We start from the raw sequence: 26,714 nt of genomic DNA, 5'->3' as shown, positions 1-26,714 counted from the left end.
TTTCATTAGTAATGTTAGTTTTATTTATTTCCATTGATTGTGTATTTCATTTGTGTCAATATACACGCGTGTTATTAAAACGGTCTAGTTAACTTAGTTATAATATATGTAAATTATTATAAATTGTCTAGTTAACTTAGTTTACCAACTAATAAAAAATAATTTTAAATGTAACTTTAAATATAATTGAAATAAAGAAGTTGAAAAGGGTATAGAAAAAAATAAATTAAACAAAAAATGGACATTATGAGTAGAGGTCATACAAAAAAATAAATTAATATTTTCATAGAAAAAAAATTAAACAAAAAATGGACATCATTCGTTATCTAAGATCCTTATTTTATATAACATACTAATATTTTAAAATTCTCTTATAATTACTATTTTCCCTCTTATACTAATGATCATGTAAAAAAATGTATTATAAAGTAGTTAGTATTTTAATTTTTAATATAATACTAATTATTTTTTTTAATATTCTTTATAATGTTAATGATATGATTAATTATAAAAATAAAAATAAATTAATGATGATAATATTAATTTTATAAAATTATTATTATCTTTTATCTATTTATTGATTTTTATTAATATGTATAAAATAACCTTAAACAATAATTATAATGGGACTGAGTAAGTATTTTAATCTCATCTTCTAAACAAATTTATTCTAAAAAAATATATTAAAAAATTAATTATTTATAATAAATCAATATTTATAAATATATTATAATTAATAAAATAAATCAATATATTTAATTATATTATAATTAATAAAATAAATATCTTTAAATTTATAAATTATATTATAAAATAAATATCTTTAAATATCTTTAAATATATAATTAATAAATTATTGTTTTTTCTCTTACGGATCAACTTGATTCGTAAGAGGAAAAATAAGTAAGGACAATTTTGTCATTTTTTTAGAATAGTGATGCTGGTGCACCTATAACACGCTTACACTCTTGATTGACCAATCCGTAACTATAAGCCTCATCAGCAAAATCCATATGGAAGGACAAAATAGAAAGTGCACAAATTATGCTGGGTGTAAACATGGTGCAGGTAGCAACACCCACACATTTTTTAACAGAGTCCAACACACTCTCTTAACCAATCCGGGGATTTCGCCCTCTGCAAACGCCTCTCTTCCATTCTGCACAAAGTAATGGGGTTTTCGAAGGAACAGCTTCTTGCACGATTGAAGGTTCTCTTTTTCATCATTATGAATTGCCTTACTTTGTTTTCATCTGGGTGTGCTTCATTGTCCCATGTCATTCATTTTATATGCTCCATGATCTTTTGAATCAATCAGTTTCTCCATTCTCCATTATTTGTGATGATGATGCACTGTTTATTTGTGATTTTATTTTATTTATTGAACTTTTTTCGTTTCATTCCTTGTGCTGAGTGTTGTGGTTCTGTGATTTTCAGGAGCTTCTTATTAATTTTTCCCAGTATGAGCATCCGGCTATTTTGACAGTGGAGGAAGGGGTAATGAGCGTTTAAAGAATGTGGATTGCACTGTTCATACTTTGTTCATGTGTGGTTTTGTTATTTTCTGACTCTAAATTCATGTTCCTACAGGAAAAGTATGTTGGACATTTGGGGGGTGGAGTGAGTAAAAATTTGTTTTTGAAGGTAATGCATGTTTAGAATTCAAGGCAGAAAACACCCTTTTGTTGTTTAAGTATGCATAATGCATATGGGCTGATTAATACGGTTTTACAGGACAAGAAACAGCGGTTTTATCTTGTTTCTGCTTTAAAGGATACCAAAGTGGATATAAAAGGTGCTGATAATTTTGTGGTTTTGACTGGAATGTGTTGACCTGCTTGTTTGGCCTTGCTTTAATGGATATTCATGATTGTTATTTTTTGCGTCAATCCGAGCAGTGTTATCTCAGCGGCTTGGTTTAGGAAAAGGAGGTCTAAGAATGGTGCCTTCAGAGGCTTTAGGTGAAATACTTCAGGTTTGTCTGCGACTTTGTTCTATCCTTTTGCTGCTTAAACAGTCATTTATTTCTTTAACTTACTAGTATTATTATTATTGGGAAGGTATTGTGTCTATGTTTTACCTTGTCAAAGAAGCTGTTGTCAACTATTAAGTTAACATTTAACAGATATCTTTATACTATCTGATATTTAGACATGTTTCTGTGCACTTCTTGGCTTAACAAATTTGATTCTTGCATAAAAGATCTTTATCATGTTGCTTGATGCTATCCGCTAATAGTGCACAAGAAAACTAATTCTCATTGGGGCATTCTCTGATTGAGTTAGTCAGGAATTAATGTGTTTAATCCCATTTATGGATTTGTTCCTACCTTGGTTACAGAAACCATTTCATAATTTAATATTTTATTAGTGTATATACCAAAAAACTTGGTTAAAATTTCCATTAACTTATTCAAAGTTCTTGTTTTTCCTTACTCAAAGGTGTCCTTGGGTTGTGTCACTCCATTTGCAGTGGTGAATGAATCTGCACGGTATGTATACATCATCATCATTATTATTCTTCCTGCTTGAGATACGTAATCTTTCTATCTTGTTAAATCTTGATGCTTTGATCAAGTTTTCTGATTGTGAGATACATTATATATAAAGGACTATGAAACATAAAATAGCAAGGTATTTGGCATATTTCAATATTTTTTTATCAGCAAAGATAAGAAATAAATATAGATAGATGGTATAAGTAATACCCAAATATTACAAATGTAAATGTTCATATATGAAAATATAATCCCTCCAATCACTCCTCATATAAGGTCACACCATATTTAAGTATAGACTACCCAAATATTAAGTAACCAAATATCCAGCAGAGGAGCCACCAACTCCAAATGATAAAAGCATTGTAAGCCCATAAAGAAAAGTGTTATCAAATGGCGGCCATGGCGGAAAAGCGTGGCGGAATTTTGAAAAAACGCCATCGAATAGCGGTGGCGTGATGGGTTGCTAATGGCGGCGCCATGACGGCCACCATAGCCATGGCGGGTCATGGCGGAATAGCGGGAAAGGCAGAATAGCGGCCTTTTTTGTTTTTTTTGTGGTAGGTGTTGGGCTGACCCGACCCAATCCTACCCGATAATATATTTTGAAAAGTGCAGCAGTCACGAACAGAAACAGAACAGCAACGAACCAGCACCCACACCCAGCAGCCACCACTACCAGCAGCGACGACTGGCAGCAGCACGACCCTGCGAAGCAGCGACCAGCACCCACATGACCTCGCGAAGCAGCGACCAGCACCCGCACCCAGCAGCATCACAGCGACCAGCAGCACCACGAACGGCAGTGACAAACGGCAGCACGACCCACGGCAGCACGACGGCAAAGACGAACATTGTGGACGACGCACAGTGGTGCCTTTTTTTTTTGGTTTTTTTCTTTCTTTTTGCTATTTGACACCCTTTTATATTTTTGAAAGTCCCATTTTTATTTTTTTTTCTATTTGACACCATGTTTTTTTTTCCTGTTCAGTCCTCTTTTATTGTATGAACTCATGAAATTTTTTTGACTTTTTTAGTTTATTTGAATGCAATCCATTGTTTTTTTCAATTTCAATGAGTTTATTTGGTGTTGGTACTTGGTTATTTATAATTATATATATGTATATTTTTTGTTTTTTTTGTCCGCCATGACATCCACCATTTTCCGCTACACCATCCGCCATATTTTTATGACGGATTTTTAGCTTTCCGCCATGAACCGTCATCCGCCATTAACAACACTGAAAGAAACCCCAAAGAACCACCGAATACATATAAATGCAACCACAACATGATAGCAATAAATATCCCTGTTGACCAATGTATGAATGGAAACCCTTCAACCAACTATGTCGTGCGTGGCCACTTGGAGACACCATTATTGCCATGTCCCCCAAATTGGAATCCTCCTCATTTCCCCCTACAGTCCTGACCACATGCAACATCCAACACTTCATCGTGTTCTAGCTATCCCAAAGAAGGAGACACCATTATTGCCATGTCCCCCAAATTGGAATCCTCCTCATTTCCCCCTACAGTCCTGACCACATGCAACATCCAACACTTCATCGTGTTCTAGCTATCCCAAAGAAGGAGAGGTTGAAACTCTCAAGCATGATCCAGGATTGGATATCCATTGCACAAAGGAGTATGAGAACTTTGGGTCCATATGCTTTAGTCATGACCTTGATGTAAAGCTAATATCCTGTACCAACTTGTTTTCATTGAACACCCAAATGATTCCAAAAATTGTTAATAGGTGATTCATGCAACACAATAGATATATTCAACCATTGATAACACCTCAGCCACACTTTATACACCTTATCATATGTGAATAGGACATGTTGTATAGATTCATTACAACTCCAAAAAGGGCATAAGATTTCCTCCGGTTGAAGCACCATATTCCTTTCAACAAATGATCCGTGGTTGGCACCCAAAAATGCTCTCCAAACTAACATAATAGCTTTTGATGGAATCTTCATCTTCCATATAATAACCATCACGTCATCCATTTGGCTTGCCCACCTCTGCACATTTAATGCCTTGTTAGCTGATGAAGTTGTGTATTCCCCTGAACCATCTTCAAGCCAAATCCATTTGTCCTCCACATGTTGCAAGCAGATAGCATTTTCCAAAACCGTTGCCAAACTATCTCTGAATTGTAATTCCCATTTCCCAAGTGAACCACTCCCTACTCCAAGATAATTCCCATTCCCATTCACCATCCTCCCATCTCCTGATATTTTTCACCACTTCTAATTGTTGTACTGAATTTTGATAAAGTCTAGGAAATTTTTCAACTAAGCTCTCATCCCCTCTCCAACAGTCGACCCAGAACCTCGGCATATTCCAATATAAATGTGGTTTGTATTGAAATCCATGACAGTGATTTTATTATAAAGCTCTGTTTAGGGAAATAAGAAAACTGAGTTCAGATTTATTCATACTTTTTTCATCAGCTTGAGAATGACCTTCAATTGAATAATGAACTGTAGCATGATTATTGATTAACATTGTTGTGACTGTAGCAAAATTTGCCTTGATAGTTGGTAATGACAATGCATTGCCTGTTGATGATCATCTTATGTAGTGGTGTTATACTTTTAAGTGTGTTTACAAACAATGTTCAGACTGAATCAGCGAATATATTTGAAAGAAACTAATTTGTCTTATATGTGTAACATCTTTTCCTTTCTGAAGAGATGTTTCACTGTTATTGGATCAAGGGTTCAAGACTCAGGAATTCTGTTTCTTCCATCCGCTATCAAATGACATGACCATATGTAAGTGAGAATTCTCCTTTATGAAAGGAAAATTCCAGTTTCACATTTTTTTAGTAACCCTCTAAACTTATAAAATAAGTATTTCTTTCGTGTAAGTGTTATTCTATAACGAAGGCATTCTTGTTAAGAATTTAAATGAATATGAAATCAGTCAAGTTTATAACTACATAATTTTATTGTTGCTGTATCTCATTCTGTGGATGGTTTTACAATTTTTTGGGTAATGCTTTATTTGTAGAAAATCCTAGAAGTAACCTTTAGCAATCACAGTATTAAATTTTAGTCAGTCCAGCTGTGACTATGAACAAAAATTATATTGAATAAAGGAGATGCTTGGGATTAGAATCCTGGATTAGGTTTGCTGATTCTAGAATTGAGAAAGAAGATATGTTTGATGACTAGAATGAAGAAAGCATTTGAGATATAGAGTTACATTTCTTGACTATAGTTCTCATATCTTAACTTATAGCTTTAATACATGATAAGTATAGTCTACACAAGATAATGAACCATCAAAATCTTAGAATTCTGTGATTCACTAAAGTTGGTATGGAAAGACATCCTTCCTAATTCCTATTGAATTTATGTTAGTCCATTTATGCTAAAGTGCTGTTGACTATTTTGATCTAATAGTGTTGTCTTACTTTCACCAAGGCAGCGGAAGAAATCGTGGGTCTTGGACATATATATGCCTTTCAGGCTTACCAAATATCAATTGAGACCTACAGATTATCAGTTATCATATATTTGTCAAGCTACCAAATTACCAATTTAATTAGTTTAGAAATTATTGTGGCGAAGAGAATTTGACTTAAACAGGAGGCTTAGCTGAAAGTTACTATCATAATCAATTTTGTTACTCTTAATCAACATATTTTTTATGTCAGAAAAATTTAGAAAATAATGTTTTGTATCTTTTAACTGCTTGAGGCTTTATGATCTGTTTGCTGTCATCAGTCGATGATATTTACGTATTCCTTTCTTGTTTTCTCATAATCATAACAAAGTTTTAAATTAAATATTTCTGTAGTCTGTTGTTGCCTGGGGATATCTAGCTCAACTAGTTTGATACAATACGAATCAGAGTTCAGGTCCTTTGTCACTACATTATGGTTGGATGCACTAGACTGGTCTATATATTAATTAGAGTCCAATCCTCTACATGCTTGCAGCTATAAACTCTAATGATCTTGACAAATTTCTCAAGTCAATAGGAAGGGATCCCTCATATGTTGATTTTGAGGTGAGTAAATTTAAGGGCACTTCCTGTCCTGTTTTTATTAGCTAACCTATTAGTCATTGTTAGTCATCATATTTCTTCTTTATCCCCTTGCAGGCCAATCCTCCAGTGGGGAAAGATCAACCACCTGATCTAGCTGCTCTAGTTCCATCTGGCACAATTAATTTGCCTGACCAACCAGAAAAGCAACCTTCATCACAACCTACAGAAGGAAACCATGTTTCTGTGGATGAGCCCAAGATTATTTCAGGTAAAAATTCATCCCTGTATCCTCACAAGCATGGAAACAACACCTTTTTCATTTTTTTGGTAGTTACATTACAGCCACTGCTTTTTGCTTCACTGTCTGCCTGCTTTTCTACTTGGATGGTATTCGCATAGAGGAGCATCCCCTTATCTTGATTTTTTGAAACATAGTGTAGTATATTATAATTGAATCTTCGTCCATATTTACTTTCCATCTGAAATATGAGCAATCTTTGGGTTGAATTGGATAAATATGGGTTTTATCTGAATGGGCGGGACACCAATTTTGTAATACTAATTCGGGATACTCGTGATTTTCCTTAGAAGTTTAGGGAAGTTTTGTTTAAAAAAGCATTTTCTATTTTCATTTCCTTCACAAATGATTACAAAAATATCACTGTTTACTGTTTTTGTAGATTCATATTGGAAATGGTGAAACCAAACATGCTTGGTTTTCTTTTTTTTATTTTTATTTTTATAATAATTAAGCAAAAGCAAACCTGCAATGTAAGTCCCTATGTTTGTGGCTTGAAGATCCTAGTGATTAATAACCAGAGTGACTGTCTTGCTAACGTTTGAATCTTTCTGATGTAGCAAAAGTTGTCAAGTCATGCGTTAGTGGGAAAAATACAAAGGAGAAAGCAGTCAACAAAGCTCATTCGTCAGGCAACTTTGCAGATGTTGAGCTATTTGTCGAAGAAATATTGCATAAAACATCAAGATTATTGCTTTCAGAGGTAAAGAGAACAGTATGCTTTCTTGCAATTTCAAACTTATATGCTTTCTTCATCAAACCTCAAAAATCTTGATCTTACAGATCAAGGAAGACACTATAACGCAACATGGAGAGAATTTGGGAACTGTCGTGTCTGACAATCTACGGAAAGGCCTGAGCTCAGATTTGGAAAACCTTACTGTAAGTATCTGATGACACCTGTCAACTATTTTCCTTTTCAGAAAATCAAAGAAATGAAATTGGAGCATTGGTCACCTGCAGTAATTATCATCAATATACTACTGGTAATATGTCTTTATCATATGGGGAAACGTGGTTCTGATCACTGTATGATCCCTACTGCAGATGATATTTAAGAACACAGCATACACAGAAGGATTTCATGCTGGTTCTCGCCATCAACCTAGACGCTTCTGAAGATCACAATGACTCGAGATTCACTGACCCGAGAGTAAAAAAGGGTCCAAAACATCAACTCTACGCTCTACTTGTTCAATGTTTCTTTTATGATTCTGCCATATATTGATTGAACATTCATACAAGAAAATGTATGGTACTTGAGATATTTTGTTACAAATTATATTGGTGAAATATCTTTACTCTTTCTTGCGTGCGAAATTTATGTTCAACATTATCCTATATAATTATTTCACATAATTTAGTGGCAGGCCTTTTTCTTTCTTTGTATTTTGTTAAGTTTTGGTACTCATAGCCATAGCATAGCTTTTTAGGCTCGCGAAACAATCGTTTGGTATCAAAGTTTAGTTGAAATTCCAAGCTAGTTATTCAGTAAGCATAAAGGAAATTCGTCTGATAATTAACTCTAACGATATGATTAAAACTGGAGCTCATTAAATATATTCGATACAAATACGCAGGTTAATTTATTTATTTTCGGTCTATAGCTACTACCTTGACTACGTTTCTTATTTATGCAGCATAGTTTACTTAGTTGAAGTCCGTCAAATTACCAAATTAACACAGGGCATCTAAATTCTAAATTAAAATTTCTGCATCCAAATTATCTGGTGGTCAAAACCACGAAAATAAGGGACAGACAAGCATGCTACACAAGCAAATTAACAATAAATCCAAGTTGCAACAGGTCATGAATATCACCATTCAGAAGTGGTTTATAGTATTATAAATTGAATGCACTGATGGTTTAAGTTAGTGGAGCAGGAACACTCTGAGAAGCTCCATCTTCATGAGGATCGCCAAGCTCATCACATGCACTATCATAATCAGCTTCATCTGAGTTACCACCTTCACTATTCTCTATATCTTGTACTATAAGGTAGGGAGATTCAAAGTAGTACTCCCAGGGCCGGTGCAAGTCATTATGAGCTGATGGTGGTGGTGGCGGCGGCGGCAGTAGAATTTCAGGTTGTGAGTCCAAACCATTATTATCATTGATGCTATTCTCTATACCTTGTAAAAGGTAGGGAGGGGATTGGGAAAAGTTCTCCCAACGCTGGGGCGAATCATTATGAACTATTGGTGACCGTGATGGCAGGGACGGAATTTGAGGTTGTGAGTCCAAACCATTATTGCAATTTATGCTATCAAAACTACAACCATTCAACTGAAGCCTGCAAACTGGACATGTTTTATTGTTGTCAAGCCAACGAAGAATGCATTCAGAACAGTAGGTGTGGGTGCAGGGTAGCTGGCATGCTTTGTCACCACCCACTTTAAACTCATCCATGCAAATGGGGCAATGAAAGAGTTTATCTATCTCTGAGACTCTCACCCTTGTAATGCCATTCTTGACATTCATTGAGCAGTCACTTTGATCACCTTCAAACACATGACTTGGACTTGGAGGTTGGTGTCTATCTTGTTGTACTTCAATATTAAATGTTCTAGCCGAAGCTCTCTGAAGAGGCCGAGACTGTAGAAAATCTGGTAACAGTGGTGGTGGTGATAACAATGACAAACTCATATCAATTTCAGGTTCTAGGTTTGTTGGTGGTCGTGATGACAATGGTGAAGATGGCGGAGAAAGTTCTTGCCATGTACTACTAATTCGAGTTGGACGTGGTGGTGACGACAATGGTGATGACGGTGGAAAAAGTTCTTGCCATGTACTACTAGTTGGAGTACCAAGAGTTAGTACAACTCTCTGAAGTGGTAGAAAATTTGGCAGTGGCGGTGGCGGTGACGGTGGTGGTGGTGGTGGTGGTGGTGGTGGTAAACTCCAATCAATTTCAGGTTCTGATTCTGGTGGTATCGGCGGAGAAAGTTCTTGCCATGTACTACTAGTTTGAGTTAGGTTACTAGGAGTTAGGACTACAGATTCTATGTCTGAATCATCTGAATTGTCTGAACTAGTGGGAATAAAGCATAGCTGATACCACCTTGTGGTTTGGCCTTGGCCACGGTTCACTGGCATGGCTTTGCAAGGAATATATTCAACTGTAAAGTACTATAGCAAATTTATAGCCATTTACCATATCCACAAGAATGAGTTTCAAGTTGAGTGTGTGTGCTTGTTTTCGGAGGAAGCTTCAACTTGTGGCCATCTCAAAATTTATCTTCCATTTGCTCCTTGGTCATTAAGTAACGCTCTCTCTAGTTAAATTTGCAAGTGGTTGCTGTCACATGCACTACACGTACCACATCACTGAGCACAAACAAAAGGGACTGAACCAAAAGGAAACAACTTTAAGAAAAAAAACGACAGTGGGGGCAATTAATTAATTTTAAGCACTTGGAAAAGTGAAAGATGAGATTATGTAGATTATTATATTTGTAATCTTTGAATTACCCTTGTTCTTTCCTTGTTTAAGAGGCAATTTTGGACGATTGGACTTTGTTAAGATCATAATAGGTTTCTATATATTTTCTTTGGTTAAGTTTTATATACAATATAAGAGTAAGAAAAAAAGTATCCGCGTATAGGTGGGTCATGTGGGACATTTGCATCGTTGTCTAAAAGTTAATTGAAACTTTTCTTTTTTAACAAAAATAGCGTAATACGGGTCAATTTTATAATCTATAACTTTTATATTATTTTATTATTTTTAATAAAATTTTCAATTCTTTATATTTTATATAAGAAATATCAGTGAGTATGTTTGTAAATATTTTAAAAATATATTAAAATCATTCTATTTAAATAATATAATATTCAGATATATCATATGATTTAATTATATATATAATTATTTATATATAAATTTAATATATGCATAATTTTAATAAGAAATATTAATGACAAATATTTAATATTACACTTTCTAATTATTAGTTTTTTCTTTTAAAAATATATTTCTACCATGAAGAAATGAACTGACTAAGATATAAAAAGAATGAATTTATTAATATTAATTATTTAAAAAAGAGAGATTTAAGGGTAATTTTTTTTACCGAAGATTTGTGGGTAATTAAACTCAGAGATTATACTAAAAAGTTATAAATCTAAAGATAATATAATACTTTTGATCTTATTGAAATAATTAAGTTCTTTAAGCATGCCAATCAGTATTTAATTTCTAATCATGTGCATGAAAAAAGAAACTTGACTAACACATACTCAATGTATTGTTATTGGGATTTGGGTACAATCAATAACGATCTATCCAATAACAATATAGACACTTATTAAAATTATTAAAATTAGTATATATGAGTTTATTGATCCTTATTTCATATGAGCACAAATTTATATTAAAATTTGTAAATTTAAAAAATTGGATGATTTACATACAAAATATTTGTTATTTTTAATTTATTACCTTTTATAATTTCTATAATTTAATTAGTAATGTGAAAAAACAATAATTTAATTATGATATTTTGGATATGAATCATTTTGATGATTTGATTTAAGCTTATAAAGGTGCTTACATTTAGTGTTCGCCATGGAATCGTGTCTCAATGAGGATTGCATAGGAAGGATGATAAGGTAGGAAATAAAAAATAGTTAATATTTAAAAATAATAATTTTTTTGTTAAAAAAAATATATTTAATTTCAATTTTTTACATTGTACTCTCATTGTATAGTGCATTTTTTTACTATCACACGTCCATAGAAAGCTCACCTTTATCCTACACCACATATAGTCATTCATGTTAGACATATTTTTTCATTATACAAATCAACTCAATTCAAAAAGACAAATAAAAAAAGCATATGAAAGCATATCAAAATAATCAGATATTAAATTAGATCATAGTTCTTCCAATTGTTCATAGGTGTCAATACCTATTAAATAAAAAAATAAAATGCATAATAAATCAACAAAAAAATATCAAAGTTAAAAGTGTCAAAACTCTTCTCAAAGAAAAAGACAATATAAATATAAAAGACACAAAATTTCATAGAATTTTAAATTTATTAAATACCCATAAATTTCTCTCATGTTTGCCTTCAACATTTTAACTTTTTGGCAAACACTGAAAAGTGAGACAAAAAAAAATGTTATATAATGGAACATATGATATATGGTCGAAGAAAGAAATGAAAAGGAGAAAAAATCACTACTAGAAAATTTGGATTTTAAGTCGGTTCTTATGCCCATGTCACGACGGTTTTTAACCGTCGTTAATGCCAACGTCATAAAATGTATGAGCTATTTTACGACGGTTATGGAAACCGTCGTTGTAAGGTTTTAATACTATGACGGTTATCTATAACCGTCTTAGTATGCGTCAAATATTACAACGTTTCTTCTATAACCGTCTTAAAGTGAACAGATAATTTTGGATTATAAAGACGGTTACAATAACCGTCTTAGTAGGTGACAATCAAAATTTACATTTTAAGACGGTTTTGAGGACCGTCTTTGTATGTTATCCCAATTTACGATGGTCTTTGTGACCGTCTTAGATGACATGTCAAGACTGCATACGAAGACGTTTTATAGGACCGTCTTTGTATGTTATCCCAATTTACGAAGAGACAGAGCCCAGACGAAGAGACGTGACGACGAGCAAGAGTGAGACTAAGGACTTGAAGTGCCGCCATGGAGAGTGAGACTGAGGAGCCGTTGGGCTACCGTGGAGAGTGAGAGTGAGACCAAGAAGAAGGGGAGGCAGATTCAATAAAAGGAAAAAGGTTAACATCGGTTTTTTCAAAAACCGATATGAAAATGAGTTTGTTAACATCGGTTTTTTCAAAAATCAATATTAACAAACTCATGTTATTTACAAATATGTCATCGCATTTTTGTTAACATCGGTTTTATCAAAACCCGATGTTAACGTAGCGATGTTAAAACCATTCTTTCTAGTAGTGATTGTTTACCTTAGAAATATGAGCATGATCCTAATTATTAAGCTGGACAAACTCCCTAAACCAAGTGACTAATTAATTAATTTTCCCACAAGGTAGCATGTTATTTTGATTTGATTAATGAGTGATTATCAAAACGTGAAAGTTCAATTCCTAAACATCTAATTAAGGATGGATCCTCTATGGCTACATGTACTTGCAAACTACACAAAGTCAAATTAACTATTTCCTAACGATGTTCTTTAATAATGAATTGACACGCCAATCTAAAAATAACATATTGGCTAAAACTATTAATTTTAGCAAAAAAAATCACAGTCAAGACCTAATCTTAATTAAATCCATTAGCCTAACTAGATTGGATGAAGCCTCCCTAAAAAATTACTTTCATTATGTAGCAAATCTGTCAAAATATAATCCCACTTTAACCCAAATAGTGGCAATCAAGTAGGACCTCCATAGCCTTAACGGTAAACAACACCCAGTCATAATCATCATTATCAATACTATTGGTCCTTTAATTGTGGAATGAAAAGACAATAACCACCCTACACAATACACAAAATTACCCCTTCCAAAGCAAACGTAAATGGACCATACAGTAACTTCACAAGCAGTCAAATTCCACAGTCAACGACAACACCAACACTCTTTATATGAAAAATAGATGAGTAAGTGGATTCTAACCTGTGTGTGCATTTTGCTAGTAAATGGGTTCCTTGCTTTTCTCATTGGTGCTTTCTTTGAAGTGCTGCAGCACCACAACATTTACAACATTTACTGGTTCATTTTGCACACTAGAGTCACAAGCTCCATCAACAATTTTCCAAATTCGAGCTGTTGAATCTCCAGACCTGAAATAGTTAATAATAAAAACATATTGGAAAATTCTTAACTTATTGGTCAAGAGAAAGAAAAAAAAGAAAAGAAAAAGGATAACACTAGCATCAGAAACTGTGCCACTTCACCATTTAGATGATTTTAATAAGAAATATTTACTGTAATGTAAATTTATGATAGATAACATTTTGTATTGTTCTTATAATAAGACATCTAATATCCCTTCAAGTATACATGGACAAATTACTAGCTTAACATTCTTGATGCCAATACAAACAAATTGTGACTTGGGTGGGTGAGTTCAAAACCATTCATTATAGCAATTTGATCTATCTGGATGTTAACAATATCAAAGACTTCACCACCACCCCAAAAAAGATAACTACTAAATTAAGAAGTTGAGGGTACTAACCTGTCCCTAAAGTAGCCGATTGGGGCTATGAAAATGGTAGCAATTGACAGCCGGTATGTGATAAAAACCAAATGGTTCATTCCCTTTTCCAGGACTTTCTTGAGAAGGATATTCACTGCCGCAAAAGAAAAATCAATTGTTATCATTACTAAGAAAGGTTTCCATTCATCACAAGTACTCCTCATTTTCAGCAATGCAATTCTATTCCACAACTCTTGATGGGGCAGGGTGAAGCTTTCTTATGACCGTGAAAATGAAGCAAAAGGTGTAATGTTATACTTATATTTGTTTTAAACAAAATAAGAATACTAAAGAGTCAGAGACAAGTCACATGCATTTTTCTTATTATATTATAATGCAAAGCTCACCACAATTGAAAAAATAGAGAAAGAAGAAAGTAGGGTATAAAACAATAAGACTTTCCAGATTCTAGAGCAAAAGGGAAAAAAATGCAAGAACTACAATAATGGGTTCAAGAAATATATACTTGTTTCATGAAGTCCATCTATAGGCCATAGGGTATTTCAATCCGAATAGATAGTAGCTAACGCTTCCAATGATTTCAATATATGAAAAGAATATACAGCAAATTAAATTAAAATTAAGGGAAATATTAATATTAGTTATCGCGGTTTCGTGAATAACATAGATTTTGGTGTTGGTTTAAACACAGGATAATATATACTAATAAGCAGGCTCTTGAAACAGAAGCTATTTATAATTATATAATTATATAATTATATTGATATATAATCAAGTTTTGGTATGGATGAATGATGAATTATAATTATAAAAGGCCTCCAAATTAGAACGTGGCAAAACAAAACTACTTTATAATATTAATATTTGTTAATTAATTAATCACTTGAAGCCACCTAAGATGAATATAAAGTAAAATCCTAAGCTTGATTTTAACACCGTCCAGGTTCAATCAATTCCTTATATACCAATAATCCTTAGTCTCTAAGGATATAATTCCACATATTGATTTTAACACCGTTCAGCGTGATTTTGGTGGTACATAATTTGAAGCAAGGTCAAGGAAACAAAATCCAAGACATCAATCTTAACCCTATTGTAATAACAATTGCATACAACTATAGTGGTATATCAGTAATGGGAAAGCAAACTGTATATTTCATCTAATTAATTGTTTGATTTTATTTATAATTTTTTTTTCAAATAGAGTCCTATCTACAATTCAAGTTAGACTGATGGGTCAAGCTACTAATAAAAGATACTACCAGGTGATGTCATTAAAACAAGTTGGATCTCCGTCCAAAGGGTAAAACTCCAAGCCTGCATTCATGACAAAATCTTCAAAGTTTTTATGAGTAGCTAGCCTAACCCTGTGGCCATCTTCCTGCAAAAGACACCAGCCTCAATTAGGTTGCATTACATAGGAAGAACATCAATTGGACACTGAAGTCCCTTTGAAGATAAATGGAACCTGGTAAGGTAGTAAGAACATCACGAACACAAAGCATTCTCCAAATAAAATAATTTTATATTATGTGTAGCATCCTCCAACACAAAAATGAGAATTATCAATCATTGGTTCCATAATATTATATAGTAGGCTAATTTAATTTGGCCGTGTATTTCGTCCTTGCTGAAATTCCAGAGGAGTTTATCATCATCATATGAATTGGCTATTATAAATTAGTTTCACTCACAAAACTAAGTTCTCACTCACAAATATTCCTAACCAAGGATTTATTTTAATTTTTTTTTATCAAAATTAGTTTCACTCACCATTTAGTTTTATATGTTTCAATATAAATTTTTTACAACATATAAAAATTATTATGAAACTTAATTTACACTTGCAATCTAATTACATTAATAGCCTAAAATTATTTCTACTAAAATTTAAAATAAAGGGAAATCGTCTGAAAGAGTTGTAGCCTTGTAGGAAAATTAAGAAAATAATTTGAAACGTCACCTACTATGTTTCTGAAAACAGAAATAGAACACTGCAGCAACGGCTCCACTCCCAGTCATCACCACCGGCCACACAATCCCCAACCACTTCGTCCATTCACCATCCACTCTCTCCTTTCTCTTTCATTTCCACAACTCTAACTTTCTCTACATCTTCAATTCTCTGTCTCATCTCTTCAATCTCTCTCTCTTTCTCCCCAACCTTCTCTCTCGTCTCTTCCTCCGCCCTAACCATGATAATAAGCTTTTGGATACAAGATTAAAAATATTTTTGAGAGCTTTTCTATTAGAAAAAGTTCTATATTTTCTGTTAAAAAAATTCTCAAAAACACCTTATATTCAAAGAGGCCTAACATGTGATTAAACTACTTACCCACTTGTGAACTTACCGCGCAGTTTGGAATGGGAAGCGCGTTGGAAACGCTATGTGGACAAGCTTACGGAGCGGGGCAAGTGCACATGTTGGGAGTGTACATGCAGCGCTCGTGGGTGATTGTGAACGCCACCGCGATCCTGCTGTCGCTCCTCTACATCTTCGCGGGGCCTATGCTTACAGCTATAAGGCAGACAGAGGCGATTTCGGCAGCGGGGGGGGGGGGGGGGGAGTTCGCGGTGTGGATGATCCCGCAGCTGTTCGCGTACGCGGTGAACTACCCGGCGCAGAGCAGGATCATGGTGATGGCGTGGATCGCGGCGGCGGCACTGGTGCTGCACACTTTGTTCAGCTGGTTGCTCATTCTGGAGTTCTGGTGGGGTCTCGTCAGCGCCGTCGTGGTGCTGAACGCGTCGTGGTGGTTCATCGACATTGGACAGCTGCACACTTTTTCTTCAATCTTATAGAAGACGACACAAGTTCGCCATCAGAGCTTGAAGATGAGAGGGCAAAGAGTGTTTCTTCTCTCTCCCGCGCTCACTATGACGGCAATGAAGAGTCAGGATAGAAGAAAAAGTAAGATATAAGGTTTTCAAAGCTAACCAGTTATAACGTGCCACGTCAGCATAGAAATTGGAAAACTCCATCCTTTCAAAGACGGTTTTTTAAAACCGCTCTCGTAAAGTATTTTTGAAGCCGGTTTTAAGGTACCCGTCTTTAAAAAGTTATAACTATTTACGAAAATGCCACCGTTAAATCCACTACATCGGTTTTCGTATAACCGACGTAAAAATATTGTCGTAAAAGTCCTCTTTTTTAGTAGTGAATATTCAATAAGAGAATGGACAAAATAAATGAAAAATAATAATAGAAAGAAAAGAGAGACATGAACTTACCCGCGTATCTTCAAACTGAATTGATGCAAATATAAAGAATAAAAATGTTAGCAATTGATTACTCAACAAAAAAAATAAAATGAAAAAACAGTGATATAGGTATTTATAGATGAAGTGCTCATTTTTTCCATGAAAATCAAAATATGCACTATTTTTTAATTTAAATTTAAATTTGATCTGATTCTACTGTACATTTAAATCAGAATATTTGTATTACCAATTAATCCAATAAGAATTACTTGTATAAGAAATTTAAATATTTAAATAATGAAATTTATATTGGTTATAATTTTTTTAATTAATATAATTTAGAATACATTCAGAAAAAATGTAATTCAGAATAAAAAAACTAATCAAAATCAATATAGCTTTAATATAAGTATTTTTAATGAATAAAAAATCTTAAAACATTCCATAAATTTACCATCAAATTATATAAGATTAATATGAATTTTAATAATCAGAAATAAAATTCAAATATGTTTAATTATAATTACTATTACTATAATTAAATGTAATAATATGTTACTATGAATAAAGTAAATATGATAATGGTGTATCAATCTGTATTTTATTTATTAATAAAATAATGATTAATTTGTTAATGGTGTATCAATTTATAGATAATCAAATATCGAATTTCAATAAATAAATTTCAAAAGATTTTCATATTAATAATCTGCACAATACATCAATTTTTACGTAATCAATATGATATGATGATTCTCCTATATTTATGTCATATAAATACGTACTTATTATTTATTAATTTAAATTTCTTTAATTAACTAATTAGAATTGGTTTATTTGCATTTAATTCTAGAATAAATTTAAAAATATCACGTGACATCTTTCAATTATATATAGAGAGAGAGATTAGATTTAAATAAGTTTATTATGTCTCTCTCATCAAGTTCTCTTATTAAAGTCGATTGACACATATAAATAAAGATTTGATATGAATTCTCATCTTTTTTTATAGGTTCCTAACGCCACTTTCTTCCCTTGGTAGGCAACTCTTTCTATAAAGATCCCTTGACACATGAAGACTAGTAGGATTGGATAACTGCAATTGGGTGAAGCTATTTATGGTTCAAAATTGTGCAATAATTCTTTATGTAGGTCTTTGCTAATAGTCCCAATATGTCATTGATACCATGCCGATAGTATTGGTGTGTCTTCCTGGTCTACAACTTTTCTTCTCCAAAAAGAAAGCTTTCTAAATTTTTAGGAAAAAAAGCCAATTTAGTCCTTAAACTATATGCATTTGTTGACAATTTAGTTTCTGCATTTTTTAAATGATTAATTTAGTTCACAAATATGCAAATATTATAATAAATTAGTCCAATTACAAATTAGTTCATAACATACATAACTTATAACAAATAATTGGATTAATTTATCATAATATTTATATATTTGTGAGCTACATTGTTCATTTTAAAAATGTAAAAACTAAATTACCAGCAAATGCATACTTAAGAACTAAATAAGCTAGTTATCTATTTTTTTATTCATAAAAGACGTTCCTATATTAAACAATAATATATGAATATAGCTTAAAAAATGAACATTGCTTAAAAGTCTATGATACAAATTTAATAAAAGTTATTTATTATTGGAAAGAGTTAATATTTGTAATAATTGCTTCTACAAGGTTATATTTGAATTGATTTATATTTAGTTCACAATGTAAAAGTCTTTATACCGTTATTGTATAAAAAAAAAACTCCATCAATTTAGAAAAAAAAGCTTGATAAGAAAATTAGGAAATTAGGAATTTAGTTTAGGTTTTGTCTCTTTTGAGGAGGTACTTTGGAGAATTATTTTGCTATTGTCAATATAACTTTTAGAAATTTAATTCCTTTGACCTTAGCTTAGCCCAAGAATTGTCCCCAATACTGCTAATGGGCCAAAATGTTCAATTATTGTTGGGATAACTTTCCCATCCAATATTATGAAGGGAATTACTTATTGTGCTCCTTTTTTTTTCTTCCCGTACTACCAAAAAAGACTCAATGGATGCAAATACCCCTTACCAAGCACTCCTACACCACAACCACAACTGGAAAGGGTTATAAACCATTGTCACCATTTCCCACCCTATTCTAACTGTCCACCTCTAGAACCCCATCATCACAATGACCTCTACCACCTCTACTTCCATTGACCCCTCCCTTTTGATGTCGCCAGCATATGCATCATCCACAAATGCTTTGAAGGCCTCCTTGCATTCTGCACCAAAGCCATCAAGGGCAAAGGCACTTGATATTGGGCCCACCTCGAACCCATTCTCATCCCTCACCCTGAACCATCAACAATGAGTTCTCTTCTTCTTTTTTCTCTCCTCTTTTCTTGTATGAGTGGCAACAAGTCACATGTAGGTTTTACGATCCTAGGTTTACATTTATTGTGTGTTTAAATTCTTGGATGGATTATGAATACCCCAAAGCACCTTAATTTCTATTTTGAAGTGATGAATTTGTTGTTTGGATGTTGTTAATGCTTTCCCATTTTTTGCTAATTAAGGATTCTGATTAATTATGTTTAATTATATATGACCAATACGTATAAGTTCTATATATGTATATAAGTGTTTTACCGTTGTGACATTTGACTCTAAAAATTTTGTGATTTTCATGAAGATGGGTACTGTACACAAAACCAATCTGCTAAGAATTAGAATGTGCAACTGCTTTAAATATAATTGGACAAAATCTTCTTTTGATTGAAATTGTGCCTTTCTTTGAATAGTAGGGTTCAAATTTTGCTTGCTGGTTTGCTGTCTTTTCCTATTTTCATATAACACCCCTATGGATTACACCAGAATGAGAGGAATCCAAAGGCTGTGTAGATATGAGACTGTATAGTTGAGGATATCTTAAAGGAATTAATTGGCACTACCTATACCAACAAGATGCATCTACTTTTTGGTAGTCTATCACTCAAGAACTCTATAGTGAAGTGTGTCTGACTTGGAGTAGTTATGGGATGAGTGACCTTTTAAAAAGTTTGCCAATCAATGATTTGTAGGAATAATCAATGAAAAGTGCAATTGAGCACGCTGAAAAGTCTCATGTTGATTTGTAGGAACAATCAATGATCTTGAGAGTAGTTTAGCAATGTCAGAGTTGGTTGTCCAGGTCTCGAAAAGGGCTACCTATGAAGGGTTCTGACCAACAACAATGTTGAGTGAAGTGTCATAGTGTGAGAGTCATCGAGAAGTCAACAATTAAGGGTATTACAAATGGAATAAAAGCAGGTCTTTCTCCTAGTATGGTGTGGTTTGAGGATGAACCAAGCAGAAGCTGATGGGCATATAATACCCCGTGTGAATCACATCAGAATGAGAGAGATCTAGAGGCTGTACAAGTATGCGACTATACAATTGAGGATAACTTAAAAGAATTCATTGGTACTACCTATACCAACAAGATGTAACTACTTTTTGGTAGTCTACCACTTAAGAAAGTTGGGTGTCGAGATCTCGAAAAGGGATACCTTTAGAGGGTTTTGATCAATGGAGGGTACTAATCGATAAGGATGTTGAGTGGAGTATTACAATGTGAAGTGTTGTAGTGTAAGAGCCATTGAGAAGTCAACAATCAAGGGCGCTACACACCAGCCTCCCTAAATCCATCAAACTCAAATGCTTCGTCTGCAAATTCTTCTCTAATTCCAACCCCTCACATATTGCCTCTAAACACTTAGAACACGAAACTTGCTCTAACTTCAGCTCCAGTCTAAGATTTGGTACCAATATCATAAGTTACGAATGCTTTCAAAAACTTACATGTGGTGGACTATTAATCAAAGAAACTATAGTATATTAAACTCACCCAAGTTCCACTAAAAATAAAATAAAATAGGGAAGTTAATGACAACAAAAAAATTAAAACGCGAAGACACAAGGATGGTTCGATGTGGTGGCGACATGGATTAGGATGATAGCTTTGGTGTTAAGGGCGATGATGGTGCAAATGGAAAAGAGGTTTGGGCAGATGCAAGCTTAGAGAATGTTTGGGTGACACAAGGTTGACAAATTAGGGTAAAGAGAAAAGTGAAAAAGGAACAAGGTTTGCCATCTTATTTTGAAATGGCTTTCCAAATTACTTATCCCTATTTTGGAATAACTATCCTAAAATATGAAAAATATGAAAATCATATTTTGGAATAACTATTATAGAATAAGTAATTTAGAAACCTATTTCAGAATATATATTCTAGAATATAATTTTCATATTCTGAATTAGTTATTCTGGAATAGGGATACATTTCTAGAATGGTCATTCTGTGATAAAGAGAGGGTTAATATATGAATTTTTAAGCATTTGGGGGTGTAGCGCAAAAAATAGGGTACAGGAAGCAATTGCCCATTATGAACATAATGATGATGGATCTGGGGATGGTGCATTGATATATCATATTCACGCAAAGACCCAAAAACAAAAAAACAAAGACTTATCTCTTCCTCAAGCATGATCCAAAGGGATGGTGCGCATTTCAAGTACGTTGGACAAATAATGCGATCATCTCACTTCATACACATGACGAGAGACTGCTTTGTTTTTTTACCCTTAGCATGTTATTGGATCAAATTAAGACATTTTTTTTTCTTGGTTACTAACATATCTTGTATATTGTTTTGTTATTTTGAAGAAACATGATTAATGGCACGGAAAAAAATGATGCATTTGTTAATCTTAGGGATGATTTCCTCAGATTTTGTCAATAGTCCTGGTTTCCTGCAATTGATAAATCACTAAAATTGCAGCATTACTCCATCGCTATGCAGCAAAAGTAGTGCCATGCATAGAAATCTTCCCCTTCCAACATGTCAAAAGTACTATGTTTCAATTGACCATGAATGATGTATTCATACTTTGACCTGAAGGCAACCGTCTTAAAATTAAAGTGAGTGTATGACTTAGATATAAAAGTCATCCATTATGGCGGTTCATATTCTTGAAATGTAAGACATACATTTGATTTAGTCCCCACCATAATCAGTTAATCACCAGACAACATTAATTAATGTTGCTAACCGTCCTTTTGATTAATTTTCTTTTTGCTAACTCTATTCAATTTTATTTAGTAATCAGTGTATTTTTTTTTCAATGATATGCATTAATTTTAAAAGAAATAGACGATGCTTTAGTCTGAAACAAGAAAAACTCCAAATTTATAAGACATATATTTACCGACAATCTATATATAAAGCCATTTTTTAATAAATAATTTCACAACTGCTCGACTCTTACTTATGCATAATTAAAACAAATCTCAGACGAGTAAAGTGTTTATAAAGTATAATCAATTAACATCTAGATGTATTTAATAAAAAAAAATTCCAAATTTATTAACATAGTAATTTAAAAGATAACAAATGTGCTGAAGTTATTTCAGTTGAATCATCAATTAATTCGTTGTACCTATAATATTAATGTCATGCTTTAAATTTCATTTTGGGGTTGAATTATTGTAAGTTGATAAGAATAATTATATTCTCTCCCATTAGTTTCTTAGTAATTTATTAAAAAAATATAGAAATTTAATATCTTGAAAACATTAAAAGTGTTCATTATTTTCTTAATTTTTAAAGCAATTATTTTCTTAATTTATAGCATATTTGGTTAGAATTATATGATGTGGTTGTTCACATCCATTGGCAGAAACTTTTTCTAGTTTCCCCGTATATTTAAAAGTTGAAGTGAAAAATATGAAAAGAAAGAAAAGTTTTTTTTCATTTAAATTAATATTTTATTTTTTAAACTTTTTTCAAAATGAAAATAATGAAATGAAATATTACCTTTTGACTTTTGATCATTCATTATTCATTTTTAAAAACATAATACAACTGGTCAATGTAAAATAGAAAAACTGTTTTTTCCTTTCAAACCCCTCCTTCCAACTACACCGGTACCATTAGAAAAAAAGGTCAAGGATTATTAAAAAAAAAAGAGAAATGTTTATGATGTTGTACTGATCTTATCAACGGTGATGAAAAGGAGTACAGTCAAAAGATGAAGAAAAATAAAAATAAAAACATAAAACAAATGGACGATGAATATTTGGTTTCGTGATGTGCAAGTGTGGTAGTGCATTGCATCCAAACGTGTGTATTTAATTTAATGACGAAAGAAAGCCCTTTCTTTGTGGTCAAACGGGGCAATTTTTTTTTTTAATGTAATAGATAGTTTAATTTAATTTGTGAATCTCATTATAACCAAACGTAATTGACATCATATAGAGATATTTGATAGGGATAGTTATCCGTGTACATGAAAGTCAATAAAGACAATCGTATTAGGTGAGTTGACCTACCCAAATATTCATAACTCACAAGTTGTTCATACTTTCACCACATAAATTAATGACTGTGATGAGCGATGAATCACTGCACCTAATAATTTGAATAGGGATGCCACAGCAAAAGGTTTGTGCATAGCATCACGACTTTAAGGTCACGAGTTCACGTCATAATTCTTCTTATCCCGCGCAGCTACCTCGAAGCTTCAACTGAGGACAAGTCTTTGCACTCTTTTTCTGTTTGAAAAGTTAAAAAGTTTTATGTACAAAATTTGAATATACTAACCACCAAGTCTGTATCACCTGCTATGAGATTTATTTAGCTTAATAATAATTGATTTTAAGTTTGAGTTTAGTTAGACTATAAATATTTATCAATTGAGGCAACCTTCCGAACACTTTAGGCATGGGACAAATATCTCCCAAATGTAATTTAATTAACCCTGACTCCAACATACTTTTAGTAAATTTCAAACTTCTGCATTGCAATCCACGGAAAATCTCAGTTTACAACCACTCTTTGCGCTTGCTTTTTCTTAAAAAGAAAAGGAGTGAATTGTTGAATTTGTCCCTAAAAGTTAGAGACCCGAATAAATTGATCTCTAAAAAATAAAAAAATTCAAATTTAATTTCAAAAGGATAAAAAATTTAAATTTATCATTACATCACACTAGGATAAATTTAACTATTTATTCAAAAGAGAAAAAAGTTTCCTATAAATATTGATAAGTACTTGCAGTCAAAGTGATAGGAATCATATCTATGCTGTGTCATTAGTTTGTCCACGAATATGACTAATTATGTTAGGGCTAAATTATCCAACGTCAATCGCATTGAAAACTGGGTAACACCTTCAACAATCCGGAATTTGAATTGGATTATATCATAATTTTGGGCACTAATATGAGAACAAAATGAAATATGATGATTATAATTAAACCTCTCATTCTCTTCTAGTCTTTCTTTTCTTGTTTGATTGTTAGGTATACTTATTATATTTGGTGAAATTACTAATTATTATTATAGGGCGTGTAATTTGTTCATCCCAATAATTGTTGCGCAATAGATCCAAACTCAGCATATAAAGGCATCACAACACATTCCTTAAAAAAGAAAAAGAATCATATCATGTGCCAATAATTTTGTGCAAACATGTATCAAATATAATTTCTAGAACTACAGAAACAGGCACATGTTCCTTTATTTACTCGCATTAACAATGAAATATGTTGTAGAAGAAAGGCAAACGTTGCGAAGTTGCAGAGTTGCCTAGCCTTGGTATCAAACAGGATATGTATTCAATATTTCCTTAATTTATCAGTTTCTTAAGATGCTTTTCGGTGACTTTAAAAGCTACCCTACACTTTCTCCTAGTCAGAAAAAAATAAACAAAATTACAAGTTCCCCGCATTTTAAACGGGAATAATAGAAAGAACACAAGAAATTAACAATATACGTCAAGGACAAGAGAATCCTTCACATGCAGCTTCAATGTAAAAGTGCCCAAAATAGACTCCAAAATGGACCCCAAATGCCCCCCTTAAATAAAAAAGTTATCTGTTCTTCCTTTATGACAAAGAAAATTTAGCAAAATCTCTCGTCAGGTCTTCCTTTATGGCAAAGAAAATTTAGCACTGGTACTCAACAGAAATAGTACTGCACTTGTAAACAAGTAGTTGAATATGTCATATACTCTCTCCAATGCCAAAGGCATTAAAAACAAATTAAAAACATTATAGACTTTTTTATATTTTTGGGTCTGCGCCTATACGATTGATTTGGAATTCAGATACCGTCCTTACCCAATTGAGAAATCAAGCTATCCAATTGGGCCACACCTTCATTAAGCTACCCCTTTGTAAAATATTAGTCCCCTCTAGTCTCTACCCATTATACTTGGTCATGGTTTTTCATGAAATGACAAGCAAATTGGGAAAAGAAAATCAAGTGGTTTGATTGTGGGTAATTATTACTCTCTTTGTTCAAAGTGTACGGCGTTTAACATATTTGGACTTTTTTTACCATTTTGGTTAGTTTCCCCAAACAATTAATCAAACTAAATTGGTCAACAAATTGTTTACCTCTCATGAATTTTTTTTTTTGTCATATAGGATTTAGGAGGCATCAATCAAAATAACGCCTCACTGTTACAGCCCTTCACCTTCAGAAGGCGCCAACCAATGCAACTTATCCCTTGTTATCGTTTCCGACGCGATCAACGATATTGTCAACATGATGAAAAAGGGGGTGCAGTTTGATTGCACCTTCCAAAGGGAAAGAGGTGCAGGAGGTGCCAGGCTATTTGGAACCTAGTGGTGGCGCGCGCTAGGCTGGACCTCGTCATCAGTGTATTTGAGGCACCAACTAATGTTATGCTTTGCCTATAAAACGCAGTGCACCGAGTAGGGTGTTGCCATTGTTGTTTTTGGTGTTGTGTTGTTGAGCTGGGATTTTTGTGTTGTTGAGGAGGTGTGTTTTTTGTGTTGTTGCTGGGGGTGTGGTGACGCTGATGCTTTCATCTAACAATTTAAGTTGTATTACTTTTGGTAAATATTTATAGTTTGTTTAATTTATTTTATTACTGTTGAAATGTACTGACTTTTTTTAATTTTTGTTATAGGTGATGAAATTAGTCCCGTATTAGAATAAAGATATTAGTGTTATGTTGTGTTTCATTTAATTTTTATCATATATTTTTAGTAGAAATATATTGTATAATGTCATTTTTGTGGCATAATTTAGTAGCAAATATGTTGTGATTCTTTAATTTGTAGAAAAAAATGTTGTAGGAAAAATTTGTTTCCATTTTTTACTTTGTAGAAAAAAATTAAATAGAAAATGTTTGGTTGTCATTTTGTTACTTTATAGAAAAAATTATATTTATAGAAAAAATTTAATAAAAAATTATTGTTGTCATTTTTTACTTTGTAGAAAAACACTCTGATGTTGTAGTTTAAAATTTAATTGAAAATATTTGATTGTCATGTTACTTTGCAGAAAAAGAATAGTTGTAGAAAAAATTTAATTGAAAATTATTGTTTCCATTTTTAACTTTGGAGAAAAAATATAGTTGTAGTTAAAAATGTAACAGAAAATATTTGGTTGTCATTTTGTTATTTTGTAGGAAAAAATTAATACAAAGTGTTGTCGTCATTTTTTTACTTTGTAGGAAAAAAATATAGTTGTAGAATA

General features: G+C 32.7%; 2 protein-coding genes across 3 annotated transcripts; one reads left to right on the top strand and one right to left on the bottom strand.

The window, feature by feature from the left end:
- Positions 1-1,020: 1,020 nt before the first annotated feature.
- On the top strand, positions 1,021-8,175 carry LOC100812776 (prolyl-tRNA synthetase associated domain-containing protein 1). 2 transcript variants are annotated; one of them, XM_006596128.4, is made up of 12 exons: positions 1,021-1,210; positions 1,438-1,497; positions 1,591-1,644; positions 1,735-1,795; positions 1,899-1,975; positions 2,442-2,491; positions 5,204-5,286; positions 6,459-6,529; positions 6,623-6,776; positions 7,373-7,509; positions 7,590-7,688; positions 7,854-8,175. In XM_006596128.4, exons 1-12 carry the CDS (start codon positions 1,172-1,174, stop codon positions 7,923-7,925), a joined length of 957 nt encoding a protein of 318 aa, XP_006596191.1. In that variant the 5' UTR covers positions 1,021-1,171; the 3' UTR covers positions 7,926-8,175. The 2 variants fall into 2 exon arrangements, with proteins under 2 accessions (XP_006596191.1, XP_006596190.1); XM_006596127.4 differs by having other exon boundaries at positions 7,367-7,509.
- A 498-nt stretch (positions 8,176-8,673) lies between these two features.
- LOC102665811 (RING finger protein 44) lies at positions 8,674-9,903 on the bottom strand. Its single transcript, XM_006596702.1, has one exon. The coding sequence runs from the start codon at positions 9,901-9,903 to the stop codon at positions 8,674-8,676; it is 1,230 nt and encodes a 409-aa protein (XP_006596765.1).
- Positions 9,904-26,714: the final 16,811 nt, after the last annotated feature.

Source organism: Glycine max, chromosome 14 (assembly GCF_000004515.6).
Source record: "Glycine max cultivar Williams 82 chromosome 14, Glycine_max_v4.0, whole genome shotgun sequence".
NCBI classification, from domain to species: Eukaryota; Viridiplantae; Streptophyta; class Magnoliopsida; order Fabales; family Fabaceae; genus Glycine; species Glycine max.
This window is presented reverse-complemented; position numbering and strand designations above follow the sequence as displayed.

Coding starts and splice junctions, on each gene's coding strand:
- LOC100812776 (XM_006596127.4), top strand. CDS start 1,172: ATGGGGTTTTCGAAGGAACAGCTTCTTGCACGATTGAAG. Junction 5,287..6,458: donor ATCAAATGACATGACCATAT/GTAAGTGAGAAT, acceptor ACATGCTTGCAG/CTATAAACTCTAATGATCTT. Junction 7,689..7,853: donor CAGATTTGGAAAACCTTACT/GTAAGTATCTGA, acceptor TCCCTACTGCAG/ATGATATTTAAGAACACAGC.
- LOC102665811 (XM_006596702.1), bottom strand. CDS start 9,903: ATGCCAGTGAACCGTGGCCAAGGCCAAACCACAAGGTGGTATCAGCTA.